This window comes from Monopterus albus, unplaced genomic scaffold (genome assembly GCF_001952655.1).
Source record: "Monopterus albus unplaced genomic scaffold, M_albus_1.0 scaffold69.1, whole genome shotgun sequence".
NCBI classification, from domain to species: domain Eukaryota; kingdom Metazoa; phylum Chordata; class Actinopteri; order Synbranchiformes; family Synbranchidae; genus Monopterus; species Monopterus albus.
This window is the reverse complement of record NW_018127949.1, coordinates 1,447,236-1,464,908: the sequence shown is the minus strand read 5'-3', so window position 1 is coordinate 1,464,908 and position 17,673 is coordinate 1,447,236. Positions and strand designations below refer to the sequence as shown.

The window sequence follows — 17,673 nt, the reverse complement described above, 5'->3', positions numbered from 1 at the left end:
TTGAGATGGTGCCATCTTCTGGTCGAGGTATGTATACAAAGATAGACAAATGAGTGTCTGGGGGGGATCTTTAATTGTCTTGGACACCCCAGATTTGTCTTGGTAACTCTTTGGGAGGTTCCAGTTCACAGGTTGCAGACCAGTGCTGTGCTACTGAAGCTCCAGTTTTAAAACTAAAAATGTCAGCTTGGAAAACGGAATTTTGGAGCCTTCAGCCAAACTTGTTTTTCATTAAATTCCTCTATGAGTTTGGCAAAAAAGAAAAAAGTTTCTATCCTACCTACAGGAAATGATTGTCTGTATTTCTCAATTGTCATTGTTTATAATAGGTGGTAAAACAATCCAGTCTAGAGTATGTTTTAGACATAATAGGGCCACCAGTTCAATATAGCATTCATTATTTAAACTCAAGACAGTTATCTTAGAACACAACTCATCAGCCTAATGTGTTTTCTCTATTTACATCTTATAAGCATAATTTTCTAGAAAGCCATAATTGCACTGTGAAGTGCCCAACCAAAGTTAATATCAAGTTACATTTCATTTTCATCCTTTGTTTTCCAGTACTCACTTGCAAAGTCACTGAACTCAGTGCAGTCACAAACATTTAACATTTTTAACTGCATAGTCCATGTGATATCAGCACAACTTCTAAAATGACCTTGACTTGAGTTTGTTTTGTTAGCTGCCATGTAGCTGCCAACTCTATCTTCCAGTTTTCTATTGTTCTTCCCTTGTCATTTCTGTTAATGTAGTCATAGGCACCCTTTGCTTACACCAAGTAATCTGCTTTGAGTCACTAGCTGGCCTATGGTGGTGGCATGTTTACTCAAGTCATCTTTTACATCTTCCCTTTCCTCCCTCCAAGCTGCTGACTTGCTTTCTACTGACCCTGCCACCTCCACACTTCTGTCTGCGCTTTCATCCACTCTCCTCTAATCCTGCTCTTCTGTCTTCACATGGCCCCTTGGCTTACTGCAGTCCTGCAAATTGAAAAAGAGAGATGACTCCTCTTACTCCGGGTCTCTTCTGTCCTCCCTCTTCTGCTGTTAAATCGATATGTCACCTACATACCAAAGAACGGTTGTCTCATGTGAGGCTTCTTGGTACTCACTGTCCCTTCTCCTATATCACGCCTCCATCTTCTTTTAATTTCTTTGACACTGACTTGACATTGTCTCTCCCTAAACATAAACTTAAAACCAAATTAGCTTCAGAATGACTTTCTGCTGAGATGTTACCAAGCTGCCTGTTACAGACTCATGTTTATCATCCTCCTTAAAACAGTCGTGTCTCAGCTCACATGTCCACAACTATTTTTAAAACTACATTATGTCCTTTCTGGGGTTAAAGTTTATTATTGACCATGAACATGGCAGCTAACAAAACAAACTCAACTCAAGGTCATTTTAGAAGCTGTGCTGATATCACATGGACTGTGCAGCTAAAACAGATCAGTGGTTCATTCTATAGATACTTTTTCTGTCAATTGACTAATCAGTTAATCAATATTTTTTCAGCTCTAATATATATTCTATTATTTTCATATAAACACATCCAAAAATGATCAGTGTCCAGCTACTATTAATGTAAGAATATATTTTTATATTAACATATATTCAACACTTTTATACAAGAAGTCCTTAAAGTGTGAAATAAAAAAAAAAGAATTCTTGTGAGAAATGGGCCAACTCCATCTGCTAATGAAGATCATGTGATATGACCAAAAGCTACTAAATGAACCTTGACAGTTATTATTCTACAACACAGTACGTGTGTACGTGTGTACAAGTGTTACTGATCCCTAAGTTATAACTGTGTGGAATTAGTTTAGCGTACTGGCTATGAAACACAGAGCAGAAACAGATGAACCATATAATGGTTTTATATTCCTGTTTCACTGATACATTACACACAACTGAAAATACAGCAAACCAGACAAAAGAAAAAAAGAAACTTCTTATTAGTTAAAGTCCAAAAAACACCATATTTATTTGATTGTTGTGAAGTCATAATACCATTTTAAAATTGCATTAAAACAGGATAGCTTGGTGAGGTGAGGTCATATCACATCCCTGAAAATGTCAAGTTTTTCTTCTTTAAATCTCTCTTACATCATATCAAGTATACGGCATTGTAATTATTGCACAGATCTCAATGGAAGTCTTACAGGTACACAGACAATTCAAATAAACATAAATACTCCTGTTACATTGTTCATAATTCTAGCATCAGAAGGAGTAAACCTGCTAAGCGCAAAGCAGTAATATATTGATCAAGGAATTACAGGGTCAAACTGCTGCATTGATGGCATCTCATTAACATCAACACTTTTTAATCACAAATAAACAATTTGTTCTTAGAGCAGCAAATGTGAAAGTGCAAATAAACAAATTTTCATAAACATGCATTATTACTACTATGTTTACTTGTTAACACTTTCCTCTTTACTCCCTGAGAAACTAAAACACTGGTTAAAGGAACTTTCCAGTATTTAGACAGCATCCTTTTGTTTTTAAGGCCAGCAGGATTTGACTGTAACATATTATTAACCTGCTTTCCTGGATTTCATCAGCATCCAAATAGCATTCTTGCTGCCAGCTTTAATGGCTTGACAAATATGTACACACATTTAGTTTGTTAAAATGATTTAAAATACAAAACAAATGTGACAATACACTTCACTTCATAGTACCTCTGGCCTGAAGTCATTTGACATGATTAATATCAGCAATTTTTTACTTGTGTGCATATTAACATGGGGAAAAAACATAAATAGGCTCCAGGAAATCAACTAATGTACAGTACGTGCACCCTATTATCATAGGAGTTTAGAAAACCTGTTGGTGAATAGAAGTGCTCCTATTTTATATTTCTAAAAATACTGCCCAGTCCCCGTCATGGATTTAGTGAAGCAGAATGAGGGTATATATTGAGTTAATTATGCAATTAGACCAAAGAGGCTGAAACCCTTATTATCTTTCACTCACAACATTATATTTTAACCTTCAAACATAAAGAAGAAATTGGACTTTTCAGAGAATATAAATACTCCCCAACATTAAGCACAGTCTTTTATCAGTACTACAGTATTTTCTTTCAATATGTCAGAGTCACAGGGTATAACAGTTGGGCCAAAGTGCAAGGATATGGCTAGAGTGTTCTCTCTGGAGCTCACACTGGTGTAGATTACCATTGTGTAATCAAGCCCTAGATTAGGTGTCAGTAATGAGAGCACAGGTAGTGTGCATGAGTCTCCATCATCTTACTCAGTTCAACGCCAGGCCTGACAACATGTGTGGTCCTTTGTCCTAGACTGTGCTATAATACCTGATCCCACCTGCAGTATGTGTCCATTGTCGAGTCCTGGTACAAGGTGCCGAAAAGAAAACTGCCAGCATAGAGATCCCCTAAACATGGAATTGTTCTTAGTTACTAAATACTGTACACTCTCAGTGTGCATGTGAAGCAAAATTACTAAATACACTCTCAGTGTGCATGTGAAGCAAAATGTCACAGCTGACCTTACTCAAAAACACGGTGATATGCTTGAACTTGACAATTAGAACTTGCATCACCGATACTGCACCTATCTCCATTAATGATCCTGATCATTTTAACCACTGAGCTTTTTATTTGCATTCCAATGGGAGTATTATACTGCATGTCCATGTAACACTAATGAATTAAATGATAAGGCCAATCATTTTAACAGTATTTTCAGAATTCTGCATACAGAGACTAAAGGCAGCAGTGATTTGCCTCTACTCACTGTCTGTCAATTTGTCAGTCCTCGATGAGCTCATTTGTCTGTACCATAGACCTCCATAGTTATTGAAAAACAATTAAAAACACCTCAGTGAAACACACCACTGCACTGGGTGACATGGTTCCTTGTTACAAAACGCCAGACCCTGACTTTTTTTTTTAAATGTTGCCCCAAAGGCTCTGAGCGACCAAAACCTTTTACAGCATCTGAAGTAAGAAAGAATCACATGTCCATGCACAAGATCTCTGAATATTCTTAACAAATATAGAGTGCCAAAGGGAGGATGTATTTTCATAGGCCAGCCTAAAGTTAGCATCACTCTGGTTCCCTCCACAAAAAGCCAGTGGGATTTTTATATTGTGCTTGAGACGCGGCTGGGTATTTATTTGTGTATTTTATGTGTCACAGAATAAAACATGAAAATGTGCTGGCCTTTTTTTTCAGGCATCTAACCAAACTGAAGAAACTGGAAGTACTCAGTTCTGTGTTTTAGGACTCACTACTGAGACACTCTATTAGAGTGTGGTGTTTTGTAATGAAGGAACATGTCAACCAGGGCAGCGGTGTGCTTCCTTGATGTGTTTTTAATCATTTTTGAGCTTGAATGGAGGTTTATAGTACAGATGAATAAGGTGATCTAGGAGTGACAAACTGACAGACATTAACAGTGGGTAGAGGCAATCTTTGTTGGTTTTAGTCTCTGTATGGGGAGTGCTGAAAATGCTGTTAAAATAGAAAATGATATATTCTTTTTGGGAAATACGCTCAATTGCTTTCTTGCAGGGAAAGAATGCATGAGAATACCACTCTCCTGTCTGTGTGGTAAATATGCTTGCAGATTATCTTGCCTTAGGTTAAAGACTGGAACCTAAATAAATACATTTTTTAAATGAACACATTATATGTCATTTATTTAATTAGTGCAAAAACCGAAGTGTACAAATGACTATTGCCATTTGACAGCCCAACTACTCCTTGACCCGGTGCAGTAACTTTCTGGATTTTACACTGGCTGCTTTGTAACTGCTAATGCTGCTTCCTAAGTAAGCAGACATCAGAGTGGCATTGATCTTTTTATCTAACTCATCACAAGAAAGCAAATAAGTATATTTCCAAAGTGTCAAACTACTAAACGAAAGAATACAGGTGATTCCGATATACAGTGTGCACACAGATTGGCTGCATCTTGCACCAAGTGTGGCTGAGGTAAAATCATATGCTGCTGCATCTTAGTTATACTTGCCCTCTTTTTCACACGCACACACACACATCTCATCTCTCAGCCATTATTGTCTTCAGGCAGTCCACAACATCGTCCCCGCTGACCCAAGGAACTATGTTTGCTTTGAACTTGGCTGCTTGTGACTGCTGCATCCTCAGCAGCAGCCTGTGCATGGGGAAGTCCCTCCTGGGGAAGGCTGTGTCCCGCGGACCCAGAGCCAATGAGGGGCAGATGTCATTGGCCCCATCTCCAATATAGAATACCCTCTGGAAGGGTGAACCACCACATTTCTTTTGCCGGCTTGCCAGATACTCCCTAAGGATCATCTGCTTGCACATGTTGTTAGGACAACGGGAGCACGAATGGGAGTGAAAGGGGAGCAGCACAAGCCGGCCAGTTGCATCAAAGCTGGCTGGATTTGTAAAAATCTTCTGGATAAGGTGACGCACCCCAGCACGCTCCAGCCACGTCTCAATGAAGTACATATTGGCATCAGAGACCACCACGATCTCAAAGTCCTGCTGGTGGCTCTGCAGATACTGGAAGAGGTTCAGGAGTCCAGGTGCTGGAGGGATCTTCTCCACTACTGAATGGATGGAGTCCTCAGTCACACCCTCGTCTGCCATATAGGCCAAGACCTTTTGCATGTGCTCGTTGTAGTGCCCCTCCCTGTAGCTGTTCTTCAGCCAGTCAGGGAGCTGTTGGCCCGGCAAAGCACGTACCACAGCATCGTCACTGTTTTCATTGATGATGGTCTCATCAAAGTCGAAAAACACCAAAAAACGCTGGTCCTTTGCCGCCGTGTGAGCTGTCATCTTTGGTGTATGGAGAAAATGGTGAGTGGTGGTACCTCTCTAAGAAAAACAAGTGGGAGGAAGCGGTAAGTTTTTGTCTTTGTCAGGGACAACTGACTGTGAGGAGCACGCTACTGTTTTATTACACTTTAAAAATAAAGTGGTAGTGCAAAGATGCCAAAAAGACTTTTCACAGTGTCCAGGGTTCAATATAAATGCATCACATCAAAATAAGGCTAATATGGGAAACATATGTTTACAAGAGGAAAGGAAAGGGAGAAATGTTAAATTAAACAAAGGGGACACATAAACAGGATGTCCATTACACTAAAGGAAAGAAAACTCAAACTCACCCAAACTGTTTTGATCTTGAAGAATCTACAGATCACCAGGGTTGTGTCTGATATGCAATATACAGTCATACACTTCCTTATCAAAGTTTTCCACCCGCACAGACATTGCTTAAGAATGCCGGCGAAAAAAATCACTTAGGTATTTGTTTATATGGCCAGACCTCAGAGCAGCGCCAGCTCCATATTTACATAGTTGAAATTTTGCAGGCATATGTTGTAACTTGAGCCGCTGTGTCACACCATACTTTTAACATAAATGGTAAAGACAAAACCAGCAGTGGTGAGATGGGAATAAATAAATCTACTTTGCACAGTTGTACTACTTTATACTTCTACTCCACTACATTTCAGAGACTGTATATTTCATTCCACTGTTGGATAGTTGACTTCAACTGGGTCACCATAGCAAACATCAAACCTTTTTAGTGTCCCTGGAAAACAGTTTCATTGTTGTCTGTGCTTTTTGAAGTGTCTCTGTGTTTGTTTGTTTTCTGTATCCACATCTTGTTTCTGTAGACCAATTTGTTTGTTTTCTCTATTTGCACCTTGTTTCTGCATTTGGTTATGTTTTCTCACCTTGCAGCATGTTTTAATCATTGTGCATGTGTTGTCAAACTGGTGACAGATGTCTTAGGTCGCAGGTTTTCTATACCGAAAATTTGTGCCCCAAAAAATATACCACAAAACCATACATAAAAAAATAAATCATGTTATATTAAGAGTTTAACCCTTCAAACCCTTTAAATGTAAACCTAACATATATACAGAGATTTTATATAAGGATGCACATCTATCTTTAAAATAATTTTGCGCAATGTAGCTTAAAGGCACAGAAAAAAGTGTATAGGTGCCATTTTAAGACAGTTCATGTCACAAACAGACCAGATTTTGTCTTTGGTTTAATCTCCAATTTGCTGCACTGACGCATTGCACCAAGTGAGGGTCCACCTGGTCTCCCACAGCAGCTAGTGTGTATTATTAATAGGACATAGGGTATTTACACACTAAGGGATCTAATCTTACCCCCTGCGCGGTGCGGTATTCCTGCAGTAACGTTAGAGGTTACTGAAAGTCATTAGCGCGGCTCTGTCAGGACTCATCAGGGTGACCGGGTACACTGTATGTCCGAGCGACAAAGATTCAAACAACGAATTCACGCACAGAGAAAAGATGCAGAAGGAAGATATGTTAGGAAGAAGAGGGGAAAACAGGCCTACCAGCGGTGGGAGTATGAGCGGGGATGGCAGGCTACGTGCCCGGCTCCGGCAACCGCATCCAGTGACGCGACAGGGTGTTTTTTTTTAAAGGAGACTCCCATAGCAGCACACAGAGGCTATTCCAATTTAAAGCCACTTTGTCAAATAAACTAGTGTAAACACACGACTTCCGCCCAAACGTTTCAGATTAAAAGCTTCACAGAAGAACATGATTTTAATTGCAGTTTTGGAAGTAAGTAGCCGTTAAGGAGAAAATAGCAAATCTTATTGCATTTCAGTGGTCATACTTTCATCACTTTCAAATAAATATTATCTCTGAATGTTGTTTCTTACTCATGTGCAATGATGTATATTGCATATTGTATATTAAAGGCTTTGCTTTGTCACTCGGTCTTGTGCTAAGTCCCCCTAAAAATCCATGGAAGCATTTCCGGTGGCTGCAGCAGTTATAAGCTATTCAGTGTGGACAGCTGAGAGTTAAACTAAGAACAGCTTGTAATTTCCCAAGACTGTGTAAAGTATGTGCTGTACAAAGGGCTAGATAGACTTGAGTGAGATAAGAAGAAGATGAACACCCAGAGTTTAGATATAGGAATATTTATGATATAGAAAAGAGGAAAAGGAGGATAAGCATAATTCCATCGTGACACTGAATCAGAACAACTGAGACTCCTCACCCTTTGGTTCATATGTGGCAATCGATCCTCAACTTTGATAGTTCATTAACAATATTCTGAGATAATTGAATGAATGACAAATTTGAGTGATAGAAGAACACTTTTATGGTTTGAAAAATCACAAGAATACAACTCAGGGGTGAAATCTGAATATCTGCATTTGTCTGGTGCTTGGGCATCTAAACTGTCAAACCTAAACTCAGCTGACTTTGTTCAGCTACAAATAATAATGACTGTTGTCATCAAAATGCCACATCACTCAGTCATAATCATGAATGATCATGGGAACTTCCCCATAAGTTCTGGCATGTTGGGCAGAACAGGAAGCTGAATCATGGATGACAGGCTGACCCCCAGTCCTCTTAGGATAATCCAGAGAGACCTGGTCCCTCAACAGCACACAGTGTTGTGTCTATGAAAAGCCACAATTCACTGTTGAAACATGTTTAACTACAACAATCCACACTGCTCAAAAGACGATGCTGATAATTAATTGTGTTTTAGAAAAACCTAATGCTTGTAGTTGTAAGTTAGAAAAATACTACTGTCCATTATACATTAGTTTCTTCAGTTCAGCAGCTGTCACTTCTTACACGTGCACATGTGGACCCCTGCTGGTTGTTGTGTATATTCAAGGTAAACACTCAGCCATGTAAAATAGTTTCCAGGTCAATGTTACTGATAAAATCCAGTCAAGGACAACTGATAAAATAGGCTGTAGGTTGTAAATGTAAATGTCAAATGTCATGTCAGTGTCATGTGATAATAAAGCTTCTTGTAAAGGTCAGTAAAAGTCATATTTAATGTGACTGTACTTTAATAGTGCAGACAGGTCAGTGCCATATGAACACAGTTCTATACAAGTGTGCATAAAAGGCAGCGTGGTTCTAAGACAATCATGAATGCAGTAACACATTCAAACTTTTTGCAACGTTGCTCTGCATTCAGCTCATGCATAATGACAGTTATATAAAAAAAAACATAAATGAATGAAACATTTAAGCCTGGATACCTGAATGGGTATATCCAACATATTCATACATTTTTAAAGCTAAAATAATGTTGCAGTTTTTTTAGTGATACCTTTGAATGACATTAAAAAAGGCAAATATTTTCTTGTTACTTAAAAGCTTTGGACTCTATAAGGCTTTCGTTGAACAAATGTAATGTCTTAACACATACAACATTTGTAAAAATGAGGAGCGATTGTACACAGGATGGTATCATATTCTGCTTTTTGTAGACGGAAACCAGCTTATTTCATGCATGACGTTTTACATTACAGCAGGCTACAGTACATTTTGTTCATAGGCAACAATGGGGTGTATTTTACTGTTGTAAAGGCACCACTTTTCACTGACCACTAGATGTCACTGGCTGTATGACAGAAAATGTATCAGGTACAGTAAACATTATAGGAAACACAGCACTTTTCTCACATTGTACACAAAAACTTTAGATTACAGCGGCTATATTTTGACACAGTGAAATCGTGTTGCTAGTTTTCCCGTCTGTTTACATTTGACTGCACTCAAACACTTGAAATATACTTTAGGACCTAAATTTAGCATTTCTGAAATATTAGCAAAGAGGGATTAGAAGACTCCAATGTGTATTTTATGTTTTCTCTTCACCAACAGTTATTTAAAATTGGTGGTGAACATCTGCAAGACTCAACGTGCTCCTCAGTTAAACTCCTCTATGATTTGGTCATTGAAAATTGTAACTCTCAGTTGATAACATTTCTTTCTATCATGCAGGCCAACTTTGGGCTTGTGGGTTCATAAATAAATAGAGTAAGACCCTAAAATAAAGACTAAAAACCCCGAGTTTAGTAAGACGAACAATCAGACTCCAGTTACCACTCCAAATCCACATCAGATCTTACCTCATACTAGGACAAGAAAACCTGGCCAAACTTAATAATTGTCCAAGGGACCAAGAGAAAAAAATGCCACAAATGTAAATAACATAAAACTTGATCTGGAAAGCTTTGTTACTAGTAGGCTGCTCTTCAGAAATCAAAACAATGTGTGCAGGAGAGTGCGAGATGTTAGACAGAGACAGAAAGCAGGACTGAGCGGGCGGACAGAGGAATGTGAGGAGCTGGTTTGGGGCGGATGGATGGAAAACTCTTCCTCTTGTGCCTCAGTAGCCTCTTCTGTGTCACAGCATTGAAATACACCCACAGCTGGACAAAACATCTGAAATACTGAGCCCACTGTAAACTCCACCACTATTTTAGGTCATGTGTTCAAAAAACAGATGCTGTACACGAACATAAAAGAATTACCGTCAAGCCTAATAATCCATCTCTAGGTACTGTAAGAGCACCAAAATGGATATGTATTGAGCCCAGTGATACAAAGCATGATCAGGACAAGTTGGACATAAACACACAACGTTTCACCTTTTAACCTGTGAATATGAGGAGTCACTAACACACACTAAACTGTAGTTCTGTAAACTTGGCACTACTCATTTTTGAAGTGGCAATAAAAGAATTAAGTAGCTAAGGCACAGGACAAATTTCAGGAAAGACAACCTGCTTTCATAAGGCCTGACACTGTTTGGCAGTAGGCCCAAGGTGGAGAAAGTCCCTCTAATTGTTATTCACAGTTGGCTTGATGGCAGTGGTAATAGCTGGCTTTAAATTTGGAACAAATATGTGAGATAACAGTTAAAGTACAATTAGATGATCTGGGTATTTCTCATAAAGAGTACTGTCTAACATCCACAGTATGTGGAAAGCAACTCACTCATTTTAGTAGTGCATACCAACAGATCACTACCACTATTCTTAGCAAAGCATACACTAATGTTTATTTATACATCACAACTGGGTGGGTACATTTCATTTACTATGGTAGAGCAGGGGTTTTCAATCAGTGGTCCACAGCCCCTCGATGGTCCCTGACCATACATTCAATAATGTGGTTTCCCAAATGCAGGGCTTTTCAAGAAACTGTGACCCAGGGACCACCATTCTGTCTAAGAACTAACCTAAGGGCCACTGCTGTGGTGTGGATACACCAGATGGGCACTATTGTAATCCTGCAAGTCTAAATATTATATATTTGCAAGGGTCCGATAATTCACAAACAAGGACTAATACATGGAACAATATATATATATATAAAAAAAAATTCCTACAGTGAAACTATGTTATTGCATGGTCAGGAACCATCTGCAATGTCTTCACAGACTGCCAGCAGGCCACAGACCATGGGTTGAAAATCCATGCCCTATAGGAATCACTACTTTATTTTATGAAACACATTTGCATGCATTAATTATAGTTTTTGTTATAGTGAATAATCAATATCATGCAAATATACAGCATTTAGAAAAGCCAAGATGACTTTCAAGATTAAAACGGTGCCCATCTAATCTATCCACCACACATGAGTGATCCTCAGGTTGCTCATTAGTCACAATGGTGCTTAAGATCGCCACCCATCAGCTGTCAAATTAATTTTTAATGAAACCTTTAGAACTTCCACAGGCAGTTCTCGCTTAAAATAGTTAAATATTCTTTATATACTTATGAATAAAAACCCAAAGTAGCACACACTGATACTGTTAACATTACTGGGGGAAATGTTTTATATAAGCTTTCCTCTTACACTGAGGCATATTATAAAATGCACGATGGATAATCTTTACCACGATGACGTGTACTTTCACCAAGATTTTGTTTTACTCCTCAGTCAAAGTACATTGGGACAATTCTATACATGCCAGCCGTGGTTTTAGGTTATTACAGATACTCCTTCTGAGCTGTTGTCAGGGGGCATGTCATCTGTAATCAGAATACATTATTCCTTTGGTACTGCAACAGAACAGTGAACTTTTATTTAAAACACAAGTGTTCCCAACATAAACCTTAGATTATAAACATATTGCACAACAAACAACAAAACTTGATACACGGTGCCCATCTAATCTATCCACCACACATGAGTGATCCTCAGGTTGCTCATTAGTCACAATGGTGCTTAAGATCGCCACCCATCAGCTGTCAAATTAACTTTTAATGAAACCTTTAGAACTTCCACAGGCAGTTCTCGCTTAAAATAGTTAAATATTCTTTATATACTTATGAATAAAAACCCAAAGTAGCACACACTGATACTGTTAACATTACTGGGGGAAATGTTTTATATAAGCTTTCCTCTTACACTGAGGCATATTATAAAATGCACGATGGATAATCTTTACCACGATGACGTGTACTTTCACCAAGATTTTGTTTTACTCCTCAGTCAAAGTACATTGGGACAATTCTATACATGCCAGCCGTGGTTTTAGGTTATTACAGATACTCCTTCTGAGCTGTTGTCAGGGGGCATGTCATCTGTAATCAGAATACATTATTCCTTTGGTACTGCAACAGAACAGTGAACTTTTATTTAAAACACAAGTGTTCCCAACATAAACCTTAGATTATAAACATATTGCACAACAAACAACAAAACTTGATACACATTTGGAAATAGGGACAAAGACAAACAATTCCTGGCATCTTGATTTTCTTCTATTTTCTTTCCTTTGTTGACAACTTGACAAGGAAGTGCTTGAAACCCTTCTCTCAGTCCGTCTCTGCATTAACTTCCTCTGCAGCCTCTTCCTCCTCGGTGATGACAGATTCAGTTTTTTCCACATTTTCTCCTGGCTCAGCATTGGTCTTTGGCTTCTCTTCTTCCTTCTTGGGTTCAGAGAGAAGGATGACTTTCCCAATATTCTGGCGCTCGTGCATGCGCTTCATGGCGTCGACAATCTGGGGAATGTCAAGAATAGCAGAACGTACACTGAGCACTTTAAATTTGCATCAACTGATGTGATCTGCCCACTTGGGGGCAGCTCAAATGTGGAAAGTAGTCAACAATAACATACATTCACCTCATCAGATTTGACACAGTGAGAAAAATAATTTACGCTGTAACAAGACAGAGTAAATAGCAACACACTGCTATATAATACAACATTTTAACTAAGGACTGGTTATGGTTGGTTAATTTAAGCCCAATGTTCACTCTCTGTGGGTCTCCACTAATTCTTGAGGAAGTCATCTGGTTCTTTAGCTGCTAAATGTTTCACTGTGTTCAGGAGCTAGTTGCTAACTTTGTCGCTTGGTGCTCAGCAGGTAGCATCAAGAAGGGTTATTACATTTGTTTTCACATGTTAACCCTCCGATACGTTTCACACACCTATAAATAACCAGTCCAAAACTGAAGCATATCCAGATTCCATTTCCTTGGTTAACAAAACTTTTCAAAAGACAAGATTTGCTGTAAGTACTTAAGCATGCACTAATGAGAGGAAAGATTAATGAAATAAAACAATGATATCTATGCATCTCTGCCCTTCCTACAATTTCCTGACTCAGTTATTGTTCATTTTCTGCTCCCAAACACACGGCTGGGATTGTCCTGCATTAATCCAGTCTTCCGCTGAAACCAGCCAGAGAAAGTCAGAACACAGATGTCCCCACCAGAGCCCTTAAGACAGAGGAGTCGGGACACTGAGGGGTCAAAAACGACAGCAAGTCATGTGACTCATGTCAAAACAGCTGATTCAAATACCTTGTTTTCTGTGGAGAACAGCAGGATTTATCAGCAAATTACCACTTGTAATGACTTGAACAGCCTTGCAAACTAATTCTGTTATAGTTAGCTAGGCACCCAATCATTAAGGTGATCCAATATTTGAGGGAGACAAAGGTTGTGAAATGTGTTTTGACATGCCACTAACTTAAAATGTCACAAGGATATTTACTGCTTTTGATTTCAACTTCTTACTTTAGAAAACAGCAAGTCAATGCACCTCCTCATGGTTGAAACTATTCAATGTTCCCATGATCTGCCATTACTGTAAAAAAAGGTCCCTATAGAGTCAATAAAGATCTGGTCCCCACTAGTATTTAATGCCACAGCACCAGTTTAGGCCATCGCCTACATGTAGCAACAGCCCGAGGTCTGATCATCTGCCACATGAGTGAAAATAGGAAAACGGGTTTTAGGACTGGTTTTCCTTGGTTGTGAAGCAGGAAAAGCTTCGGTGGACCTCCTGTCTTTACTTCTAGAGACATTCATCCCATGTCTGTGAATACCTTGAGTGTAGAAAACATTTAGATCAAACTGGCTTATGAGAATTATTTTGAGAAATACATATATTTGTTTCTCATTAGATGAGAAGATTGATTAAACTGTCACATCTCATGTTATTAAGGATTTTCCAGAAATGTTCCCTGTTCTTTTAAGAGCCATGTGCAACAAATCAGCAAAGATTCAGTTTTGCCTTTAATTGATAGGAACAGTGAAGAGGTGCAGCAGAGAAGTGGAGGTAGACCGTTTCATATCAATACAATCACCGAAACCATGCACATTCAAACAGTTGCACCTCCTTTACATTTAAAACAAATCACACCAACCTCCTCGAAGTGATAGCACGAGTCAATGCGGAGCTTGATCTTTCCCTGCTTGTACAGCTCCAGCAGCTCGTACATCGTCCTGCTGACGAGCTGCTCATCAATTAAGTTGCCCAGGTGGAAGCCGGAGATGCCCTTGTTGGCTTGCATCAGTTTCAAGGTGCTGAGAGAGAGCTGGTTGTACCAGGTCTTTGCCAAGGCCAACAAGTTCTTCTTTTGGCCTGTCATACAATTGGCCGCACCTAGAATGACAGACAACAGATTAGAAATCACCCAGAGAAGAAATCATGGTAGTTATCCTGTAGAGAAACTGTGATGGGTAAAATGAATGAAGCTGTAGTAAGTATACAATATGAACTTATTCTCATATTGAGTTTCACTTAGTACATAACATTCAAATAAAATAAAAATGTAGATTTATTAAGGTAAACTCCACAAAAACATGGAAAATGTTAATCTGTGTTGTTGTATCTTACCAAACACTATAAGCATGCCCAAAGGTTTCAACAAATTAAAACCTTTCTGGGTGTCTAAGCCACCCAGCGGGTCGAGGACGATGTCCACGCCTGCAGAGAGACAGAACCAAATAAGAGCAATAGATGGGGCAGAATGAGAAAGGAGCTTTTTATATCACTACATCAACTTGGCATACAAGAAACAAAAGACATGAAAATATGAACTCTCTAGATGAGAAAGAGGCATTTTTGTTTTTTTTTGTGCAGCACAAGAGGTCGACCCGAGTGTCCGTTCTCACCTGTCGGGCTGATTTTTAGGATTTCCTGCACGTAGTCTTTGGTGCGGTAGTCGATGGGGTGAGTTACGCCGCCTTGGGCAATGGTCTCATGTTTGGAGGCTGATGCAGTGCCAAACACAGTCACATCCTGCACAGTCTGGCACAACTGGGTGGCAGCGATACCCACACCGCCTACAGATACGTGCAGACAACACCACAAACATGACTGAGAACAGCAGCAAATGCAGACTTTTCTCCTGCAGTAGTACAGACTTCAACCTCCTCTGTGAAACACTCAGTGATTTAATCAGACAATGAAACTACAGTGGTTTTAAGTGCAGTGTTAGCACAGTGATGACCTAATAGAAAGAATGGCTGAATAAAATTACTTCCTAGGCTGACTCACACGTACCTAAGACCAGACAAACTTAATCCCGTTCAAAGTGGGACCACCACTACACAGCAGAGATGTGCCTGGCCAGGAGTAAATAAGGAGCAGCAACCAACAAATATTTTATTTTTCTTGAATGACTACTGATTAAACTGAAATAAACCATTTATTTTCACTGGATGATTTATTTGATGAATAATTAATTTCTGCACTAAATGGCACTGCTTCTGCTGCATATGGGTTCAAAAAACCTGTACACAAAACAAAATCCATATTATTTGCTGTGCCATGTACCGTAAAGCCAACATGTAAAAGCAACAGCAGAAGCAAAATCCTAAAGAAACAATTTGATTTGTAATCTTGTTGGATTAGGTTGCAACTTTCTGGAGTGATTCATCCAAGTATCTGCTGACAGCTTTTTTTTTTTTTTTTAAATGATCAGCTCAAGACAAGGGGATTTCATCATTTGTTTTCTCATCAGTGTGTCAGATATCACTGATATTATTTTGACAGAACGGGCAGAAATTTGTACTCACTGCATTAGCTTATCTGTCTGCACTGAGTGCGTCTTACCTGCTGCCATGTGTATAAGAACACTCTTGCCTGGCCTCACATTAGCCACGTCAAACAGCATCAAGTAAGCAGTTAAGTAGTTAATCGGTAGAGCAGCACCTTCCTCAAAGCTCATGTGCTCAGGCATGGGGAAGGTGTGGTCAGCAGACACGACAACCACTTCCTGCCACATGCCACTGCGGCTCAATGCAATGACTCGATCTCCCACCTGAGGGAGAAAACAGAAAGAGAGGGACCTTGGTGGTAGTAATGTGTGCGTCCAGCTGAAAGACTGAACCAGAAGCAGGAATATTTTTCGCTTTGTCAAGTTCTTGACACCACCTCACCCTGAACAGTTTACACACATCCATTGTATCGGGGTGGATGCACAGATTCTCAAAACCAGGACAAATAAAACCAAAACTAGCAACATGGCCATTAAGAGTAATGTGAAAATATGATTTTTTTTTTTGGACTTCAGATGAACTGACTCTTTCAGGGTTATGCAGGGTGGGGAGGGAGTTCTAAGCCTGTGTTGCATTAGCATCACGGCCCTTGTTTCAAGTGTTAGGCAGTGAAGCTGTGTTTTTCTTCTACAGTGCATTCGGCGAATTGAGGTCAAGCAGCCAGGAAGTCATCTGATGTATCTTTGCAGCTGAATCACATGAGGACCGGTTATTGCACCACTGCTCTGTTCTGACAACATACACATTCATCCTGACAAAGCAATGATGATGAATTTGTTGCTCAATGTGTTTATAAGGAAAACATCTTTTAACTACTGAGCTTATGGCTGCAAGGAATGAATTTACCTGCCAGTATTTTTTTTAATCTCGCTTGGCCTATAAAATGTCAAAAATAGTGACAAACTCTCATGACAGTTTATGTGATTGGTGCCATATTTGACAAAAAAAAAACAACTAGGAAATCAACATTTTTGCTAGAACAATGATTAAAATATTGAAAACATTTGCAAATTAGAACAGTTGCATCATTTTTCCAGTCAAAGACGCTTCACCCTGATACATCACCTTACATTTATTTTAAATGAAAGATGAATAAAACCTGCTGGATTTGCCTGAACAGTGTCTTTGCTGCTTGCATACGAGCTCAGACAGAAGTGGCCTATGGGAAAAGTTGTCCCTGCCTAGACTGTTGCTGTTTTCCACAGAGATGTGTTGTTATAAAAGGTGTCAGGGTTATGAAACTTGGCACAAAAGTGAAGGGCAGAGGAAAGAAGTCCAATCTGATTGCGAATGCTGCACTGCTTCCTGTTAAAGCGGCTTCATGAGATCTGAGCAACGCCCACTTCCTGCTGCCTACAAACTGGGGACAATAGGAAGATGACAAACATTCAAACAGACACTCAGACACGAGCACATTTTGCTTACGTCTGTCGTGGTGAGATAACTCTTGATGGTTCCAGTTTTGGTGAGTTTTATTATTTAAACTTCCACTGAGATGACATGCTCCTCTTTGGATTCATATCATTTCTCAATCTCCTGTTTTATGAATCACCCCCACCCCCCTCTGGA

The 17,673-nt window shown here is 39.3% G+C and overlaps 2 protein-coding genes across 5 annotated transcripts in view; both read right to left on the bottom strand.

The window, feature by feature from the left end:
• Positions 1-3,614: 3,614 nt before the first annotated feature.
• Positions 3,615-7,489, bottom strand: LOC109963084 (probable phosphatase phospho1). Of its 4 annotated transcripts, XM_020605359.1 has the most exons (3): positions 7,356-7,489; positions 6,139-7,255; positions 3,615-5,845 (listed from the first exon to the last, which is right to left on the bottom strand). In XM_020605359.1, the coding sequence occupies exons 2-3, from the start codon at positions 6,205-6,207 to the stop codon at positions 5,042-5,044; spliced, it is 873 nt and encodes a 290-aa protein (XP_020461015.1). In that variant the 5' UTR covers positions 6,208-7,255; positions 7,356-7,489; the 3' UTR covers positions 3,615-5,041. The 4 variants fall into 4 exon arrangements, with proteins under 4 accessions (XP_020461015.1, XP_020461014.1, XP_020461017.1 ...); XM_020605358.1 differs by having other exon boundaries at positions 6,139-7,489; XM_020605361.1 differs by having other exon boundaries at positions 7,162-7,486.
• A 4,919-nt stretch (positions 7,490-12,408) lies between these two features.
• Positions 12,409-17,673, bottom strand: part of LOC109963013 (synaptic vesicle membrane protein VAT-1 homolog) — an 8,958-nt gene continuing 3,693 nt past the window's right edge. Inside the window, exons 2-6 of the mRNA XM_020605244.1 lie at positions 16,160-16,367; positions 15,217-15,387; positions 14,939-15,028; positions 14,466-14,704; positions 12,409-12,812 (exon numbers count right to left, since the gene is read on the bottom strand). Of these exons, the coding sequence (XP_020460900.1) occupies positions 12,624-12,812; positions 14,466-14,704; positions 14,939-15,028; positions 15,217-15,387; positions 16,160-16,367 (897 nt within the window). The 3' untranslated portion in view covers positions 12,409-12,623. The remainder of the gene's footprint in view (positions 12,813-14,465; positions 14,705-14,938; positions 15,029-15,216; positions 15,388-16,159; positions 16,368-17,673) is intronic.

Coding starts and splice junctions, on each gene's coding strand:
- LOC109963084 (XM_020605358.1), bottom strand. CDS start 6,207: ATGACTGTATATTGCATATCAGACACAACCCTGGTGATCTGTAGATTC. Junction 5,846..6,138: donor TCAAGATCAAAACAGTTTGG/GTGAGTTTGAGT, acceptor TGTTTTTCTTAG/AGAGGTACCACCACTCACCA.